The sequence below is a fragment of the Equus quagga genome, chromosome 3 (genome assembly GCF_021613505.1).
Source record: "Equus quagga isolate Etosha38 chromosome 3, UCLA_HA_Equagga_1.0, whole genome shotgun sequence".
In the NCBI taxonomy this organism is placed as follows: domain Eukaryota; kingdom Metazoa; phylum Chordata; class Mammalia; order Perissodactyla; family Equidae; genus Equus; species Equus quagga.
This window is the reverse complement of record NC_060269.1, coordinates 117,268,101-117,287,475: the sequence shown is the minus strand read 5'-3', so window position 1 is coordinate 117,287,475 and position 19,375 is coordinate 117,268,101. Positions and strand designations below refer to the sequence as shown.

At 38.6% G+C, this 19,375-nt stretch overlaps 1 protein-coding gene across 1 annotated transcript in view; it reads right to left on the bottom strand.

Moving 5' to 3' along the window:
- Positions 1-19,375, bottom strand: part of LOC124237618 (atrial natriuretic peptide-converting enzyme-like) — a 211,430-nt gene that overhangs the window by 16,290 nt on the left and 175,765 nt on the right. The window contains exons 17-19 of the mRNA XM_046657472.1: positions 4,931-5,047; positions 2,506-2,555; positions 2,179-2,353 (exon numbers count right to left, since the gene is read on the bottom strand). Of these exons, the coding sequence (XP_046513428.1) occupies positions 2,179-2,353; positions 2,506-2,555; positions 4,931-5,047 (342 nt within the window). The remainder of the gene's footprint in view (positions 1-2,178; positions 2,354-2,505; positions 2,556-4,930; positions 5,048-19,375) is intronic.

Genomic DNA, 19,375 nt, shown 5'->3' with positions numbered 1-19,375 from the left:
TGGGACTCTGTCCTATAGAAACAAAAGTACCAGTAGGTGAGTAGCTTTATATAAGAAGATGTACTGCGGTATTGTTAAAATGGTAGCAATCTGGAACTAACCTGAATGCCCACCAACTGGGGAATAAAAGAAAAAGTTATGGTAAATCTATATTATGGAATATCATTTAGCTCTGAAAACAATAAGCTAGAGCTACATCTATTGACCTGGAGGGATGTCCATGAGATACTGCTACATGAGAAAAGCAACTTACAAACAAAAGTATAGAGTGTGATTCCAAACTGTGAAAGTAAACAATGACACCCTGCGAAAACTATGTTTATAACTGTGGAGGAATATTCCACTAGGCTGTAACAGGGGTTATCATGAGGAGAATGAGAAAGTAAAAGAGAGAGTATGGCAGGAGATAAAAATAGTGCTAGCAAAATGCAAAAGTACCCATGCTGTAAGGCTACGGAAAAAGGTAGAATATGTGTTTTTAGTAATAATTTTTTAAAAGAAAAGTTGATCTTTATTGAGGTCTTACTGATTGATGCCAGGATAGTTCTCAAGCTTTCCATAGACAATCTCACTATACGCTCTCACCAACCCTGTGAGGTAGGGACTATTAGTTCCCTCATTTCACCAATGAGGAAACGGTAGCCCAAAGAAGCTAAGTAATTGACCCACAGAGACACAGTAAGTGGCAAAGCTAAAAAAAATAATAATAGGCAAAAAAAAAAATTGCATTTTTTTCTAGAAATTAACCTAGTCAAATGCAAATATCAATTAGGTGATAGAACTGTGAGCTATTTTGTTTTAAGTTTTTGCTATTACCTAATATTACTGTGAAATAAAGTAAAATTATTAAAAATAAATTGAATAAAATGGGTGGTGTAGTGGTTTTTCAAACATGTCCTCAAACCCTTTGACACTCCTCTTGCTGAGAGGAGGCTGCTTTGTTTGTTCCCTTTGGATCTGGGCGGGGCTTGTGAGGGCTCTGACCAACCACAGAGCAGAAGCAATGTTGTGTGTCTTTGGAGGAAAGGTCAAAGGCCACCTATCTTCCTCCTGGCTCCCTTTTTGGGAAGCTCACTCTGGAGGATGCCAGACACCAAGCTGTGAGTCCCATATGGAGAGGAACTAAGGCCCCAGCCAATGGGCAGCTCTGACCGCCAGACTTCAGATGGTTCAAGCCCTAGCCTTAGAATCTTCCAGCGGAGACCCCAGACATTGCCCAGCAGAGACAAACTGCACCGCTATGTCTGAAGTTTTTTTGTTTGCTGTTGTCATTGTATTTTTTTTCTCCTAAATTACACAACAACAGATAGTCAGAACAGATGAGGACCTTCCACAGTGACATTTGTCAATTTGGAGTAGGTTTCCCCTTCATCTTATTTTTCTGCTCCCTTTAGGTATACTGTGATGGTTAATTTTATATGCCAACGTGGCTGGGTCACGGTACTCAAATATTTGGTCAAACATTTGGTTTAACATTTACATTGGTGGACTTTGAGTAAAGCAGATTACCCTCCGTGACGTGATTATCCTCATCCGATAAGTTGGAGACTAGAACAAAGACTTGACCTCCGCTGAGTGAGAAGAAATTCTACTAGCAGACTGCCCTTGGATAGAATTGCAGTCTCCAGCTTGCCAATCGTATTTTTGACTCGCCAAGCCTCCACGATCTTGTGAGCCAATTTCTTAAAATACATTTCTCTCTCTCTCTCCTTCTGTCTGTCTCATTGGTCTGTTTCTCTGGAGAATCCTGACTAATACATATAATGTATCTTTAACTCTGCTTGCCAAACTCCTCACTAGTTCCTCCAGCAATCTAACCTGACTGTAGCGTCCAAGTAAATCCCTCTGTTTGACTTCAGATGTACTTGATGCATATAAAGAGGGCTAGAAAAAAGACTACTGCTGGCGGCAATGTCAGTCTTCTAAACCTCTTCCTCTCCCTCCCTCTTTAGGACGTAAATCATAAGCATTATATATCCTTTGCCAATAAATGAGCAGCACATGTACAGGATGACAACACCGAGGGTAGAAAAATCTAAGCAGATAAAGCCCCAGGAAGTAGATCAACCGTGGCTTTTGCACTGAAATGGCATCACAGAATTACATATGCCACTAAGAATGCCCCAATGACAAAATGATCAGATTCAGGCAAAGCAAAAAAGAAAAGATGCAGCTTACCCCTCGAAGCAGTGGGCAACCGTCAGAACCCACTTCTTGGCAATGAGGACACAGCCACAAATGTGTCCACTGGGTTCACTCTGCAGGGAACACTGCCATGGCCACCTTCCAGGGCGACTCGTCCGACCCCCGAGGATCCTTTTGTTCATTCGGGCAGCAGGGCGGTGCCCACAGTCTACCAAGGAGCAGGAAAGACAGCATATGACTCTCTGCCAAACCCAGCTAGATGCTTGAATCTTTGCTGTCATGTACAGTGATCATTTTCCCCCTGAGCCAATTCGGTTAAATGAAGTTCGTATCCCATTGCTCCATCACTCATTCTCTCACCTTGTTTAGTACACAGAAGAGAAATCTTACTTCTGCTGTGACAAGACTGCCTAGATTTGGAAAGATAAAATGGCATAATATTAAGCTACATATTTATCTTCACTTCAAACACTTTATCAGTGAAAAGCAACACATAGATTCAACTGTTAGCAGAGGTTGCATCTTTGACTAACGACTATACTTAGTGCAGAAATTCTCAAGGCAGAGTTGTGGTCAGAGATCACCTCAGGGGTGGGGGTGTTTGGAGGATGTGTTCTCTTCTTTAGTTTATTTAATATCATCATCATAATTTCACATCTGTGGGAAGAGAAACTACTGTTTTCAAGTTTCCCACATCATCTTGGCTGGCGGTACCACCCAGAATATTAATTCAAACCACAATTCTCAAGGTAGAGAGAGGAAAAGGGAGGAAACTGGGTTGCTTCTTAGAATCTGTGGTGAGGAGGGAGCATGTCAGATTGTTGTGCTGATGCAGAGAGCATGTATGTACAAAAGAAGTTGAGAAAGCGTTTGAGAGAAATAAAATATTACTTCAAAAAGTTAGAGAACAGATAAAGGAACTAAATATTTAGACTGGAAAGGAATCTTGCCAAGGCTTTCATTGTTAAACTGTGGGTCTATGATTAGCTGACAGAAAAAGGGGGGTTAAATTTATTCCACAAAACCCTAGATGGCAGGATCATAACCAGTAGGTAGAACTTATAGGCAGTGTGGGTTCAGGAAATGAAGAACTTTCTAAAAATCTGAGTTAACCTTTGAAGGTAAGAACATGGGCCATGTTTAAGCATCTATCAATGTAGCTGCACAAGAGAATTCGGTTTAGAATACGCGAAGTTTTGCTTGCAGAGTTCTCTTCCAATCATGAAGCATTTATTCACAGTGTAAATTTAAAAGACAGAAAACACTTTGAGACTGTCGAAAGTACTGTGATGTGCTTAGAATGCTAGACCTCTAAAAAAGATAAAATCCAGCCCTAAGTATGTCGTTTCCACATTCCTTTTTGATTATTTACTGTATTTTTATTTCTTGCTAAAATTGCATGGGGATATGTGTAATTATTTGTACATAATAAATTATATAAAGCAGAAAAAGGTATGTTTGCTTTTTGCCTTCCTACAACGTCAAGTTGTATCTCTTTCTTACTTTCTCTCTTTATCCTTAATTTCTTTGCAGCACTTCCAAATGTCTGAAATTCACTTTGTTTACTAGATTATAGTCTCTCTGTCCACCTATACAAATATGTTCCTTGAGACCAGGGCCCTTGTCATTCACTTCTACATCCCCTCAGAGCTTAGCACTGACCCTGGCATAGAAGAGATATGCAATAATTAGTTATTTGTTAGATCCCAAAATCATGGCTTGCAGGAACAGGAAAAGACATCAAAGACTGTCTGTCCCAGCTCTTTATCTCACAGGAAACTGTGATTATATCAGATCACATATCTAGTTAGCAAGCCAGGACTAGAACCCATTCTACCAATGCCCAATTTAGAATGATTGTATAATTAGTTTATTTATTTGACCTGAAAGGGATTTTTTGGCATTCCCACTTTGGGGAAACAAATCATTCTGTTGAAAGATTCAGGTCATTGTTTAGAAGGAAGAACTTCAGTTGACAAATACTCAGAAATTTGGCAGCAGAGTTTGGTCTGTGGGGAAAACGTCAAGAGATTCTACAAAGAAATGGTCCACCTTTAGTTTTCTTCTTTGGAATTCTTAAGAAGTGCTTTCTCTGGCACTTATTAGAAGATTTGGATTCAGATAAACTTGGTTTGAGTTGAGACGATATCACTTACTGTCTGTGGGCTGTGAGTTTGTGAGCAAGTTATTTAAATATTCTATAGCTGTGTCCCCACAATGTAATAAGCACTAAGATAAGGGTTAATTCCTTCCATTTATCTTCCTTCTGCACCCTTACCCTTAGACAAGGGAGGCAGTCCTGTTTAAGATGCCATGGTTCTCTGGGGGAAATTTTCAGAAGTGTACTTTCAAGGCTACTCGATTATAACTTCATTTTATGTCAGTTTTTGCCTCAGACTCTCCAAGTTTTATCAGTCATCATTCCTTCCATTCCCTCTGTTAACTAGCTGCATGTAGCACTGGAGAGGGGCAGATAGGAGGATTTATTTCAAATAGGCTACGGAAAAAACCGCACGATTAGAAATCAAGTTCCTCCTCCTTCACCATGAGAGTTTCTGTAATCATCATTAAAGAAAATCATAATTAGCCAAGAGGAAAAAAGTCTGTCTAGAAAGAAGGAATAAAACCAAACAGTGTTAAACACAAAGGCCAATCACCATTCTACGGGAGCTCTCTATTGACGTGACAAATTTGGATTATTTTAAATTAGACATAAAAGAAGGCCCCTGATGGTAAACTTTGATCTGGAATCTACTCTACACAGCTCTTGTGAAGGCTGTCTTACCCTTCGACCAGCAGTTCATGCAAAGTGGTCCCACTGAGGTTCTCCCAGTTGGAGTGTAGTGTCAGCCACTGCTGGTCTTGCTCCTGCTCCTGTATCAATCCGGTCACAGACGGCTCTCTGATAGAAGGGCAAATATCAGATAAACATTCAAAGTACAATGATCTTTGACCAGGCAATATCGTTATTTAGCACTCATTCTCTTTCAAAAAGAACCATTACATCATAAGTCAATATTTCAAGAGGGAGATTTGTATTAGAAATTTGGCATGGAATGTGCAGTAAGAGGGAAGTTACTAAAAGCATCCTGAAGCAATAATGGCCCAAATTTTTACAGCTGTTTTAGTCATTCTCTCTGCTGACATGTATTTGAACTTTGTGAGGTGACAGAATTCTAATGTATATGATGTAAAATGTCCAATATCTGGAAAACAAGAGCAACTTTAGGCAGGGATCAAAAGTGAAATAAAATTTATCTAGCTGGAGTTTTGTCTCCTCTTTTCTTGACCATTGTAATCCTGCAATATAGCAATACTTTAAAATAAAATAAACAATAGAGAATCGATGGTCAGTTAGTATCTGTTTAGACGATATAAAATTTTAAGTGGAATTTTTTCAACATACTGCGAAATCTTTATGCACTAAAAATTAAAAAGAACTCTGGAAAATAGAGATGGGACTTAGACAACATTATTTTGCTCTTTACCTATATTCTCACTCAACCTCTGCTAATAGTTCCTGTGAATGTCTCATTTAGTCATTCAGAGAAAATATGGTGACACCGTATCCAAGATTTAAAACCTTAGTTTTCAAAAGTACTTGTATTTTTTTGTATAATATCCTATTCTTCATGAAAAAGTTGGTTTATTTAGGCAATCCATATTTGAAGAAAATGTTTTGGATTTTTATCACCTGATGCTATCAAGGGTAGAAAAGGTAAAGGAATTAGTTTTAGACAGGAGGAAGGAGAACGTTTTCTGAAGCTAGAAGGAAGTAGGAGAGAAGGAAGCAGGCACTTTGTTGGCGTTGGAGAGGGGGAGAGAATTCATCAAGAGAATTCAAATCAGGTAGTCTCCACTTTTCTTTCCAAGTAGGAGGTGAGCTCCTAGGATGAAAGCTGGGGAGTGGCAGGGCTGCATGATGACGAGGAAAGTGACATGTGTATGGAATTGTTTCCTGGTGGAAGTGTTTGAAGAAACACATCAAAGATAACTTAGAAGAATGGCAAGCAGCATTGAGGGTTCAAATGAATCTGGAAATCTTGCAGTTGTGGGAGCGTCGAGTCTGCATGCTTAGTGACTTTCTTTTTCAATAATGGGATGCCATTTTTTTTTTTCAAAATAAAAAAGTAGGGGGCACAGGAAGGGAAGAAAAGTTAGATTCAGTGGCACTGAAAGAAAAATGATCATTTCACCTGACTATTAATTATTTAAAAACTACCGTAATCACATTACAGAAAATAAAAGAAACGAAAATCTCCCCCAATCCTGTTACTCTTAAAAAGAGAAAAATCCTCTAAAGAGGACACTCGATAGAAAAAGAGCCAAAGAATAAAAACAAAACAGAGTCCTTAATAATGAGTGAATTCTAATCATTTGCTTTTTTAAAAAATGGCATAAACCCTGACTGCACTTTAAGAAGAGTTGCACAAGATTTAAATTTATTTAGAAACTTGAAGGAACTGTTAGATTACAGAAAACTTCACAAAACCTACTGCAAAATGAGAATTTTTCTTTTCCTCGACCAAAATGGGAGTCTGGCTTTCTATTAACCCCAGAAGTCCTGCATATGAAGGCACGGTGGGATGGAACGTATAAAAGTCAGAGGCCACACGTATCACTCATGGTGTTTCTCTTGACACCTGCCTCCTGAGAATTACTTTGGGCAATAGAACAGCCTGTGGCCTCTTAAATCCAGGCGTTTTACTGGCAAAAAGCCAAAGGAAGATCAGCTTCAGATTTCTTGCTTAATGAAGTCATTCTTTAGGCAGATATTCATAGGGCCACAGGGGACTTGCATGAGGAGGACGATTCAGCGCAGGATTTTCACTGATGCTGGATAGAAAAGTCATTGCAAATGACACTTCAGTCTTCCAGTCCACAAGACCCCTTCAGTTACCTCATTGCACGTGGGGCATTTTTGCATTTCATTCATTAGCCTCCAACAAGTAAGGCAATTTAGGCTGAATCTCTGTTACATCAAGTGGAAAATCTAAGAAATTCATCATCAAGAAGAAGGGGAGTATCCCCATAAAAATTAGCTTTCTGTGAAATGCTTACACACTAGCATGCTTCTCATGCGCAAAAATAAATCTTTCAGAACTAGAAATGTCACCCTAGGGTCCAATAAAAAAATATCAGTGAATCCACATGGTTCTATCTCTGCCATCATAAAGCATCTGAGCATCTGTGTGATCTCAATTTTTGTTAGTTTTCTTTTAAATAATTTTTTAAATTATAAAAGTAATGCTTATACATGGAAAAAATAACAAAAATTATACAATGAAAAAATATTCTTCCTATCCTAGATGTATTGAAAAACCATTGGAATTTAATCATTTGATTTTAAAACAAATGGCATAAACCCTGACTGAGAGCATCTGCCTATCCTCGCCAACCTTTTTCGATAATCCATGTATAAGCGCCCTCTTTTTTCAGTCTATACACATTGTTCTGTGTGGTGTTGATGATATTTTCATTTAATGATTTCTCTTGGAAGTCTTTCCATAGCAATAGTTAACATTTGTTAACTATTTTCTGTATCCCAAGCACTAAAAGACTAACTCATTTTATTTTATTTAAACCTCTTAACAACTTTGTAAAGTATGCTTTATTATTATTCCCCATTTTGGAGATAAAAATTTGAGGCAAAGAGAGAATGAGTAACTTTCCCGGGATCACACAGAACTGACACTTGAATCTCTATGGTCTGATGTCAAAATACCGCTCCTCACACTTTGAACACCATGTAGCCTTCTTCATTAGCAACACACACCGTGTTCTTTTTACAACTGCACAGTGTTCCATTACGCGGATGTACATTCGTTTACTTAACCAATCCACTATTGATGCACATGTAGGCTGTTTCCAACTTTTGGCGATAACAAAAAAGCAGCAGTTAACACGCTTAGCTATTCACCTTTGCCTACATGCACAAGTAGAATAAATTCCTAGAAATAAAATTATTAAATCAAAACTTAAATTTTTCATTAATGGCATGAATTTCTCCTTCAAAGAGTAATGCCAATTTACAAACTCATCAAGTATATGTGTCCATACTTTTTAATTTTTATAATTACATACACAATGTAAATCATGCTATTGAAAAGTATCTGGAAATTAACAGCTGCTCAAATTTGCTTTGACAATTGGTAATGCATTTGACTGATCTTTTTCCATATTATATCACGAGACAAATTAAAGAAATCTGTTGGGTAGAGAGCAAAAGAGCAAAAAACATTTTGCCAGTGATTAAGCATTAGTCACTGTATCCTAAGAGAGTCTGTGCGGGAATGCAGCCAGACCCAAATGCCTCTATAGCAGCCATGACATCATAGACAGAGAAGGAAATTCAAGCAACGATCTAATCCAATGCCTTCATTTGACAGCCTGAGAAAACTGAGGCACAGATACAGACCCATCCCAAACATCTTTGGGGCCTACAGCAAGAGGACAAGTAGAGGCCCACATGCTGTATGTCTACACATTTACATGTTAAAAATCGAGTTAACAAACTGTTAAAGGAAATATATTCTATCTTCCCATCTTGATAAACATATCTTTTAGGCACAACTGTAGGATTCTTGGACTCCTTGGAACAGTGGTTTTCAAACTTTACCATTCATCAGAATCACCCGGAGGATGTGTTATAACGAACATTGTTGGCCCCATCTCCAGATCCCTGAGATGGTAAGTCTGAGATGGAGCCCAAAAAGTTGCCTTTCTAACAAGATCCCAAGTGATGCTGACACTGTTGATCTGGAACCACACTTTGAAAACATTACTTTAGATCAGGGACCAGGCTCCAAGTGGACATAACTCCATGGCTGACAGACTCCTAGCCCCATGGGGCCAGAGTGGTCCCTCTAAACCAGGGTCTCTCATCCTTGTCACTACTGACATTTTATACCGGAGAATTATTTTCTACGTGGGGCTGTCCTGTGCATTGTAGGATGTTTTGCATGATCCCTGGTTTCTGCCCACTAGATGCTCCTATCACCCCACGTCTCCTGTGTTGACAGTCAAAAATGTCTATAGACATTTCCAAATGCTTCCTAGGGACAAAGTCACCCCTGGTTGAGAACCACTGCTGTAAATCCTGGGGCCCATGGCAAGGCCCCTCTGCTCTGGGTCTAGGGCAGTACTGCACAGAAAAGTGAAAGGATTTCGCTCAAATTTACTCCTTGAATTGTGGGGTTTAAGACACATATAAAAAATGTATAATTCCCCTGACGCATGCACAATGAAATGAGAAGACAGAATTTAACCAGAATGATGAAACATCTTGACATTCTGATAGGAATTTTACATTTCAAGGCTTAGGTGAACAATCGGATCTCTAGACAATTTGCCCTATAAATCTTGTGTCACTCTCATGAAGCCACTTGGTGTTTAGTAATAAGGCATCGCATGCTTGTATTATAATTATGTTGGGGCTGCTGACTTAAAAAATAAAGGTCAGCACAAATCCCCAAAAGTCAAGCGCTTCTTTAATTTGGCAGCAAGAGAGCGGGAATTACCAACACGCGTTACACATTTCAGTGGAAGGACAAGAACTGTTTTCTTGTGTCTATTACCAGGGAAAAATAATCTGAGTATTCAACCTCAGTGCTGACAATTAGTCTTGATATGCAAATGCCTTGTGTAGCGGACAAGATACATTATTTGCAATTCTGAGCATCCTGTTCAGAACTTGGAACACTTCCACTAGACACTTAGTATCTGATTTTAAAAATCTTTTCTTAAATCCTGTCACATTATTACCTCTGTTTGGTTCCTATAGACTAGACATGTTAATATTAAAAGCTAGTTAAATTATTTTGTCAAGTAGAAAGGTGACCTGGAAATTTTGACAGAAAGGCATAATAGGTTTCAAATAAAACATGAATGAACCCTACTATAGAATCATTCATCTGGATAGACAGCTCGTCTTACCCTTTATACAGCCAAACTCCCATCAACCCAAATGTTTAAAGGAAAGTATGAAGCCTGAGTTTATTTTTCCAGTCAACTTAGTATTTAAGAAAATATTTTTATTGCAACCTTAACTGAAAATATATAATTTTATTCATTTGTCTACCTCAGAGGTAGAGTATAATAACTGTATTAGGCTATGATCTATGGGTACAAGAGACAAAAACTATCTCAAAGCAAATAGAGAAGTTATGGATTATAAAATTAAATTGCAGAGTGCTCATATTTCATAAAATAAAAAAATCAGTGAATAAATATTTCATTCATTTCCCATATAAAATTACAAAAGTATAACATGAAGTAAAATATAAATTTATAAAATGTAACTACTGAACAAACATTATCATTGAATATAAATTAGAAAATAAAGTCAATAAAATAAAGTACTACATAAACTTTTCATTAAAAGTGGAAGAAGAATGAATCGCAAAAATTTTAAATTAAAATACCATTTGATCGCTTATAAAACTCAATCTTATGAAACAAGCTGAGTAAATGGTGTCAAGTTGTAAGTATATTTTTGAGCAAAAGATACACCTCTTTCAGAAACTACACCAGCTCAACAGTATCCTTCGGGTTTTTTATTTTTGTTTTTGTTTTTTTTGAAGATTGGCTCCTGAGCTAATATCTGTTGCCAATTTTTTTCTTCTTCTTCTTCTTCATCTTCTCCCCAAAGCCCCCCAGTATATACTTGTATATTTCAGTTGTGGATCCTTCTAGTCGTGGCATGTGGGACGTTGCCTCAGCATGGCCTGACGAGCCGCGCCACGTCCACGTCCGGGATCCGAACCTGCGAAACCCTGGGCCATCAAAGCGGAGCGCGCAAACTTAACCACTCGGCCACGGGGCCGCCCCTCCTTCTGGTTATTTTATCTTTAAAAATCTGATCTTTTTTTTCATAACTTAGAGGAAACTTTTTGGAACAATTATTTTTTTTATTTTTAGGAAAGAGAGACTCAACATTTTATTTACAGGAACCTGAGTTTAGTTTCAAAGAAAGCGTTTCATATACATCTTCATTTTCTTTAGTTCATCAGTGTAAAGCTAGAGATTACCAGTTTCAATTACAGTATGCCATTTTTTATGCCACTAGTTCAGAAAGACTGTGAACCACGGTAGAATTTATTTTTCTAATAGAAGCTTTGCTTTGTTATTTGGCCTTTTCTTCCCCTTCTCGAGGATTACGAGTATAGAAAAATGCACCTTTATTCAATTCAAATTTTTAAAGCAGAATATGACTCTCTTGGTATATTACAAGATAAAATTATTCAAACTTCAGAGATTTAAAAAAAGGTTCAGTTAAGAGTTATACTAAGTTACGCTAAGAAAAAGGTCAGCATTTTAGTACCTAAAATAGTGCTGGACTATCAAAAAGCAGAAATGTAATCAATCACTAAAGGGATGTGGATGGTTTCCAGCATGGCTGGTGCCAGGAGCTGAGTACCTTCAGGACTCTCCATCTCTCATCTCCACTTCCTGCTGTGGGAAGGAGTGTGAGGAAAGGGGAGGGTGGTTTTCTTGTCTGCAAGTGACTTTTCCAAAAGCCAGGGGATAGGCTCTGGCAGCTCTAAACTCAAATCCATTGACTTTTGTGACCAAAAAGGAAAGAAGTCTTCTTTCCCACCTCCAATTAAAACAAATCTTGTTGAAGAATTTTAAGCATCCCAAATCCAATCACTGTAGCCTGGATGTAAGGTCCTTTGATTTGCCCAGCTCACCTTACTTACTTACCCCTCAACCACTCACTGGAGCCAAGAAAAGTGAGTCATGTACAAAGATGGCAGCTCCTCTTTGGATCCCCAGGATAGAATGGGAAGTGAAGCAAGTCCCCAAAAGGAAAGGAGCCAGGTCCCAAAGGAAAGGAGGAATGCAGGGAAGCAGCGCAATAAATGTCTGCTACAAGTGACTTTCATTGGAATTTTTCAGTTTAAAAGATAATTGTACTTCAGAGTCAAGATTCTACATTTTCTTTTGTTAGTTTTTGGAAGATATAAGGAGGGTAAAAGATTGTGTAGAAATTAGACGGCTTATTAGACACAGTGGGTCAATCAGTGAGTATTCAAGCTGATATTGCTGTAAAATGAGTTAGATCTCAGAAAGAATATTACTCTGGCAGAATTTAAATAAATGACACAGTCAGATGGACAAGACTAAAACTGACGGTGAGGGTTTAAAAAGGGGGAATGGAAATGGAGATAGCACTTTGGTGCTGTATCACGTGGAGTCCCTCCCTCAAGAGTTATTATCTGAGTGAGAGGAACAAATTAAGAATGTGAAAAAAGAATTTCTGATATTGATCATTACTTTGAAGAAGACAAAGAAAGCAAATAGTGACTTGGTGAGGGTGAAGGCTGCTCCACTACAGTTGTCAAGGAAGGCCTTTCTAAGTGGTTGATATTTGACTGAGACATGCATGATGACATAGAGGTAATCTTGCAAAAGGCTAAAGATCAGCATTCCAAGCAAAAGGAACAGTGAAGGCAAAGCTTCTGAGGTGGGAATAAGCTGACAGTGCTTGAACATCCGTAATAAGGTCAATGTGTCTAAAGTTGAGTGGACAAGCGGAGGGTGCTAAGAGATTGGGTCAGAGAGGGAAGCCAGCCAGATTATGCAGTGTCTCAGAGGCCAGAGTGAGAAACTGGATTCTGAGTCCAAACTATATAAATAATAAGAAAAGACCAGTGGATTTGGGGTGTAGATAATATCACTACTGACTATCAGTCCTATCTTGGAGGTAAAAGAAAGCCAAATTGCAGCAAGTTTCAAAGAAAACATGAACTTACTAGATCAGAAGTTAAGTCAACATCAGGAGTCTTGTGGTGTTAATTCCAAAAGGAGGATGCTGCCATATAAGGACTTCTAACAGAAATAACACCAGCCTCCTTGGTCAATTCCTGACGGATGGCTCAAGCTATAAATCGTGCTCTTATTTACCCAGGACCAATTCACATTCAAGTCCAAAGGCAATGCTATATTCATTATGATGACTGGGGAATCTTTTGCCCCCAGAGACTTCATGGAGATTGATTCTTCCCATCCCAGAATCTTCTTCCTCAAAATTACCCCCAATATTTTTGGCTAAAAGATGAGTCTTGACAGTACTTAATTCTGGACAACCCGTGGAAACCATCTTTGGTTTTATAAATCAGGATGTGAAACTACTTTTTAATGATGAATTTTTTTTTCCACCAAATGGAATGTAAGAGAATTAAAAAGAAAGTCTGATTAATTCAGGTTTAATCAGAATGCAGATTAATTCAAAAAATCCTGTATAGTTCCATTCTAGTTAATAAAGGTGAATTTCTCTACACCACTGAGAAGTTTCCATTTAATTTCATAAATTATTCATTAACTCAACCAATACAGTTTGAGATTCAGTTTGCCAACAAATATCCAAATTCTTAGCAGAGCTTGCTGTTAGTGTTCATATGGAAATGCTCTTGGGACAACTGGTAGACATCCCTTGCTTTGTTTATTAAAGCCTTGTACCCTCTGGTCTCACGGAAGAGCTTAAAAAAACATTTCCTCTTCCTTTAGGATGCAGCACTTTTTCAGGAAAATGATTCGTCTCCCTCACCCTAGAATAGCATGTTCTAGAAAACACTATACCCACACATTGGGTTCTATGATTTTCTTCTCACCCAGGCAGTAATTTAACTAGCAGCTTCTTGGAAATACGCAAGAAATTAATTCTCCACACCCAAGCTACTTGTCTGCCAGAAAAGCAACGAAGCCGCTGTGTGAAAGAAAATAACACTTTGTGGATTTGACTTCTAATTAGAATACGCCAAGCATCTACTTATTACTGTAAGTGACTTTTGAAAAAGTGAAAAACACTTGGATTGTGGTCCCGCATGATGAATTTCCTCCACTTCCTCACCGCTATCTACTTAAAAAGTCTACAATGATAAGATCACAAGGTGGTATTGAGACTTGCCACGAAACTCCCATGTAACGCAATAGTGAAAGGGATTTATGTTTAAGAAGCTGGTTGGTCACATCAATCAGGTCATGTTTATTGACTAAATCGGTGCCATAAGGACCTACTCCTAGTACCCAAGAGGCCCTCTGCCCTTGCTTGAACTTGCATCCTGGCTCTGTGTTTTTCTGTGACCTAGCAAAGTTCCTTGACCTCTCTAAGCCTCTGTTTCCTCATACGTAAGATAGAAATAACAATATTACTTATCTTACAGGATTGTAATGTGGATAAATTGAGATAACACATATCAAGTACTTGGAACAGCCAGGCGCACAATTAAAGTTAGCCATTATTATTTTGTATAACCTATTCTTGGAAATAAGATAAAGAATCAAAAAAAAATACAAATGACACATGGCATTGTAGAACTAAGAGGGAAATTGTGTGGTACCTATTTTTAAGTACCACAGGAAATATAGGGAGGAAAAGGATCAAGGAGATGTGAAAGGCTCCACAGAAGTCATGGGGCTTGAGTGAGGCCCTGAAGGATTTTGATAGGAAGTGTAGAAAATGGTGCATATACGGACACAGAGGCAGAGGCAGGAAGGTATGTGTCCATGGAACACAGATAAAAGACAAGCCAGCCTGGAAAGAGAAGGAGCATATAAAGGGATATGAAGTTAAAGAAAGAGGAACTAGTTTATGGTGAGCCCACCAGTTTGGGAAAATAGTTCAAACTTACTCAGTTAAAAAAAATACGTTACAGGCCCAGTAGCATTAGCGGTTAAGTTCACTCGCTCTGCTTCTGCAGCCCAGGGTTCACCAGTTCGGATCCCAGGCGTGGACCTATACACCACTTATCAAGCCACGCTGGGGCAGGTGTCCCACATAAAGAATAGAGGAAGATGGGCACAGATGTTAGCTCAGGGCCAATCTTCCTCATCAAAAAGAGGAGGATTGGTGGCAGACGTTAGCTGAGAGCTAATCTTCCTCAAAAGAAAAAAAAATACATGCAATGAAAGAAGTCTTTTAACATAAAATGATTTATTTCTGCCTTAGTCTATTCAGGCTTCTGTAACAAATTACCATAGACTGGATGACCTATAAACAACAGAATTTATTTTCCACAGTTCCAGAGGCTGGGAAGTCCAAGGTCAAGGTACTGGCAGATTTGGTGTCTGGTGAAGGCCAAGGTCCTCATTCATAGATGCCCATCTTCTTGCTGTGTCATCACACAGTGGAAGGGGTGAGGGAGCTCTCTGGGGTCTCTTTTATAAGGGCACTAATCCCATTCATGAGGGCCCCACTCTCATGACCTAATCATCTCTCAAAGGCCCCACCTCCAAAGACCATCACATTGAGGGTTAGGATTTACCATACAAATTTTGGGGGGAAGTAAACGTTCAGTCTATAGCGATTGAACGTGATGTTCATACTACAGCAGGCAGGGCTCTTTCAAGAATTTAGCCATGGGATAGTGAGAGTTTCTAGGGAAATTAAGGCACCAAACAGCTCCTAACCCTATTGCCCCCAGCAGCCACTGCTCACATTTCTTTGCTCCTCTTTGTAGCAAAATTACTCAAAAAAGTTCTATACTTACTATCTTTTATTTCTCTCTTCCCATTATCTCTTAGGCTTTTGCCCCCTCACTCCACAGAAACTGCTCCTGTCAATGGCATGCACATTGCTGAAACCAACAGTCAGTTTTGCTGAAAGCAATAGCCAGTTTTCAGTTCTCATTTTACTTGACTTCTCAGCAGCATTTGATAGAACTGACCATCACCTCTTACTTGATACACTTTCTTCACTTGGTTTCCAGGGTATCACATACTCCCATCCCACTGGTTGTTCCTTTTCATCTCTGTTGACTTGTTACTTCTCTTCTCCCATCCTCTTAATGTTGGGGCTCAGCCCTACATATTATCTTCTCTTTCTATACTCACTCTCCTAGTTATGCCACCCAGTCCCACAAATCTATATATCATCTGTATTCAGGTGATTTCCAAATATTTATCTCCAGCCCAGACCTCTCTAATAAACTCCAGACTTGAGCCTTATAAACATCTCCACTTGGATGTCTACTAGACATCCCAAACTTAACATGTCCGAAACAGAACTGCTCTTTCTCCCTAATCTTGCTCTACCTGCAGTCTTACTCATCTCAGTTTATTGTAATCCCATCTTTCCAGTTGCTGCCCCGGAAAACCTTTAAGTCATCCTTGACTCTTTTCTTTGTTAACTCAATCTGTCAGGAAGTCCTGTTGGCTCTACTTTTAAAATAGGTTCAGATTCAAACCGTTTATCACCACGTCCTCTGCTACCATACTGATCTGAGTCACCAAAATCTCTCACTTGGACTATCACTTGAAATCTCTCCCTACAGCCTATTCTCAATACAACAACCAGAGTGATCCCTTTTAGTCAGATAATGGCTACAATAAAAAAATGAACAATAATAAATGTTGCTGAGGATATTGAGAAAATGGAACTCTCCAGCATTACTGGTGGGAGCATAAGCCCCTTTGGAAAACAATTTGGCAGTTCTTCAAAAATCTAAATATAGAGTTACCATTTGACCCAGTAACACTAGTGGTAAGTAAACACCCAAGAGAACCAAAAACATATGTTCACACAAAAACTTGTATATAAATGTTAATAGCATAAGAGCCAAAAAGTGGAAACAACCTGAAAGTCCATCAATTGATGAATAGATAGTCAAAATGTGGTTATAGCTACACAATGAAATATTATTCAGCCATAAACAGGAATGAAGTACTGATACACACTACAACATGGATGAACCTTGAAAACATTATGTTACGTGAAAGAAGCCAGACAAAAAAGGCACACATTGTATGATTCTATTTATGTGAAATGTGCACAAGAGACAAATCCATAGAGACAGAAAGTAAATTAGTGTTTGTCAGGGGTTTGGGGAAGGAGAAATGGGGAATGACTGCTAATGGGTGTGGGGTTTCTTCTCCAAGTGCTGAAAAGTTTCTGGAATTAGACAGTGGTGATGATTGCACAACTTTGGAAATATACTAAAAACAACTGAATTTTATGATATATGAATTATATTGTAATTTTTGAAAAAATGACTTCAAGGTTTTGAGTTTCTTCTCTATGGTTTCCACATACAAGACCAGCGATCTGGACCAGATTTACCACTACAGAGGACTGAATCTGTCTTCGAGCTTCATGGAAGTCAATCAACAAGGAAACCATCCCGGACCAAATAGTTCTTACATGACAAATGAAATCTGAAGTTGGAAACTTTTTCCAGGGAGTACACTTTAGGAAACAATTACAATGTAAATCCTTCTATCAGGGACTCTTAGGTAATATAATAGATTCAGTCTTTGTGGTTTTGCCCAAGACAGGGAAACATTCTTCGGAAGGATGTCTCTTCCATTGACCAACTCTAAAAGATTAGGGCATAAAATCAAATTGCAACTAACTCCACAAAGGAATTTTTCCAAAATAGTATAGCCTATTTCCCAATGATCTAACTATATAGAGATAAAGTTTGTGAAGCCAAGAGGCACAAAGAATCACATTCCCACATTCCCTAGACCAACTTCCTCAAACACCAGATGTCGCAACTGAGCATTTGGCAATTATTAGAGGGCAGTCTAAATTCTGATTTGTACTGTTGACTAAATAAATGTCCATATGTTTTTGATACTGGACATGCAGGTAGCAAAGTCAATATACTGTCATGAGAATTTAGGGGTTTGATTTATACCCTTGTCTCATCAGATAGTCACAATATTTCCAAGCTAGGGCAAACCCTAGAGCTACATGCAGATGGGGGTAAGAAGTTTTTCAGATTCAGCAAAGAATTCAGACTCTTCTCATTTGGACAAGCACTTAGTTGAGAGCCTAGCATTTGCGTTGTTAGACATGGAAGGTGAAATACGGGTCTGAAAAGCTCGAAGTGCAGGTGTTTTTAATCAACTGTCTCTATCATGAAAGCATTTCAGTAGAATCCCTGCAAAATGTGTAATTTGGTGTAGTCCTGTGTTTTTGATGCACTAGCTCCAAAATGTACTCCCTCAAATAGACAGATGACCTATTTGGAGTTAGAGTATGTTTGTTTTGAACACTGCACTACAATGTTTTTCCCTATAAATGCTTACTGAATGAAGAAATGAATGTTTAATGAAGTTATATTATAACATCATGATAATATTAGAGTTGAATATTTTTCTTATACAATTTTAATAGGAATGCCATGTGCTATGCTATAAACGAATCATTCTCAGATGACGAAAAGTCAGGAATATTTTCTAATTTTACATTCTTGGTTGTTTCCTCATGTCCTCTCCACTACATTATAAGCTCTTTGAAGACGTCATTCACCTTTACGTCCTCCACACAGTGCCTACTCCGGTACAAGGCCCATTAGCAGATACTCGGAAAACAATGAGACGGAGATACTGAATAGAATTAGTTGGGTTTTTTTTTTAAACTTCAAGGTTCTGATGCAGAGTGAGTGTGAAGGTATAAAGGCAGGCCAGTGTAATGGACACTCCACTCCAGAAGCTAAAGAAAGACAACTATTCCTCTCCCCTCCTTCTGGCAGCTGGAGTGCAGGTCAATGACTAGTCATAGCCAGACAGACCCTGCTATTAGGGACTTTGATTCTGGAGGAAATGGCTCAAAGGTGCAGACTTACGTAGAGTTTGAGGCATCATTGGCAGGATTGTGAATTTGTGGCACAGTGGCTGGTCTCCAAGGACCAGATAACAGAGCAGCTTCCCAAGCAGCCCACTCCCAGAGCAGGAATTTGGCCTCATCTTGCCCATTATCTTTGTTCCTGCCCCAGCCTGGCTCCAGATTTCTGTCAATTCATGAGCCATCCATGTAAACTGAAGAGTAAACTTGAAGGCAACCAAAAAGTACAAAAATACTAAGACTACCTTCCCTACTCATTTCCCTGGAAGACTTATCACTACTTACCCATTAACTCAGTCAAATAACGTTTACGGTTTTTCATCCATACTGCTCTCTCAGATTTTCCTAGCCCTTCCCTGAAATAAAGTTATCTTTTAAAAAAATCTAAATGTCAATTTAGATTTCAAATATCTAAAAATCTCAAAACGGATATTTTCCACTATGTTAAGGAAATGCAACAAATGAAATAAAGAGATTTTTTTAAAATCCAATATGCACACAATAGCCAAAGGGGGAAATCACTGAAATGTCTATTAATGGATGAATAGATTTTAAAAAGGTGGTATATCCATGCAAAGGAATATTATTGAGCCACACACAGGAATGAAGTACTGAAACATGGATGCACAAAAACATTACACTGAGTGAAAGAAGACA